Consider the following 429-nt stretch of genomic DNA (forward strand, 5'->3'; position numbering starts at 1 on the left):
GGTTTATGCCCCCTACCCCGAGACCCCATGCAGGTGCTGGGGATGGTCATAACATCCCCGCTTTTCCCTCAGAGACGGAGTGGAGGAGACGGATGGCCTCCAAGAGAGGGGAGGAGGAGGAGGAGGACCTGACGGAGGAGATGAAGAACCTGCGGGAGCTCCAGAGGCAGGAGCTGAGCAAGGTGAGGGGCAGAGCGGGCGGGCAGGCACCCTGCGAGGGGCTGGGGGCATGCTGACACTGACACCCACCCATGCCCCTTCGCCTCCAGGTCACCTCCAACCTCGGAAAGCTGATCCTGAAGGAGGAGATGGAGAAATCTCTGCCCATCCGGAGAAAAACCCGCTCGCTGCCGGACCGGACACCCTTCCACACATGTACGTGGGCTGTGCTTCCCACATCCCATCCCTTCCCCACCCGGTGGGCTTCGG

General features: G+C 63.4%; 1 protein-coding gene across 1 annotated transcript in view; it reads left to right on the top strand.

Moving 5' to 3' along the window:
* Positions 1-375, top strand: part of DMTN (dematin actin binding protein) — a gene marked incomplete at both ends in the record, with an annotated part of 702 nt that extends 327 nt beyond the window's left edge. Inside the window, 2 exons of the mRNA XM_010295314.1 lie at positions 73-182; positions 270-375. Coding sequence (XP_010293616.1) covers positions 73-182; positions 270-375 — 216 coding nt within the window. The remainder of the gene's footprint in view (positions 1-72; positions 183-269) is intronic.
* Between the last annotated feature and the right edge of the window lie 54 nt (positions 376-429).

The sequence above is a fragment of the Phaethon lepturus genome, unplaced genomic scaffold, assembly GCF_000687285.1.
Source record: "Phaethon lepturus isolate BGI_N335 unplaced genomic scaffold, ASM68728v1 scaffold24259, whole genome shotgun sequence".
Taxonomy (NCBI): Eukaryota; Metazoa; Chordata; class Aves; order Phaethontiformes; family Phaethontidae; genus Phaethon; species Phaethon lepturus.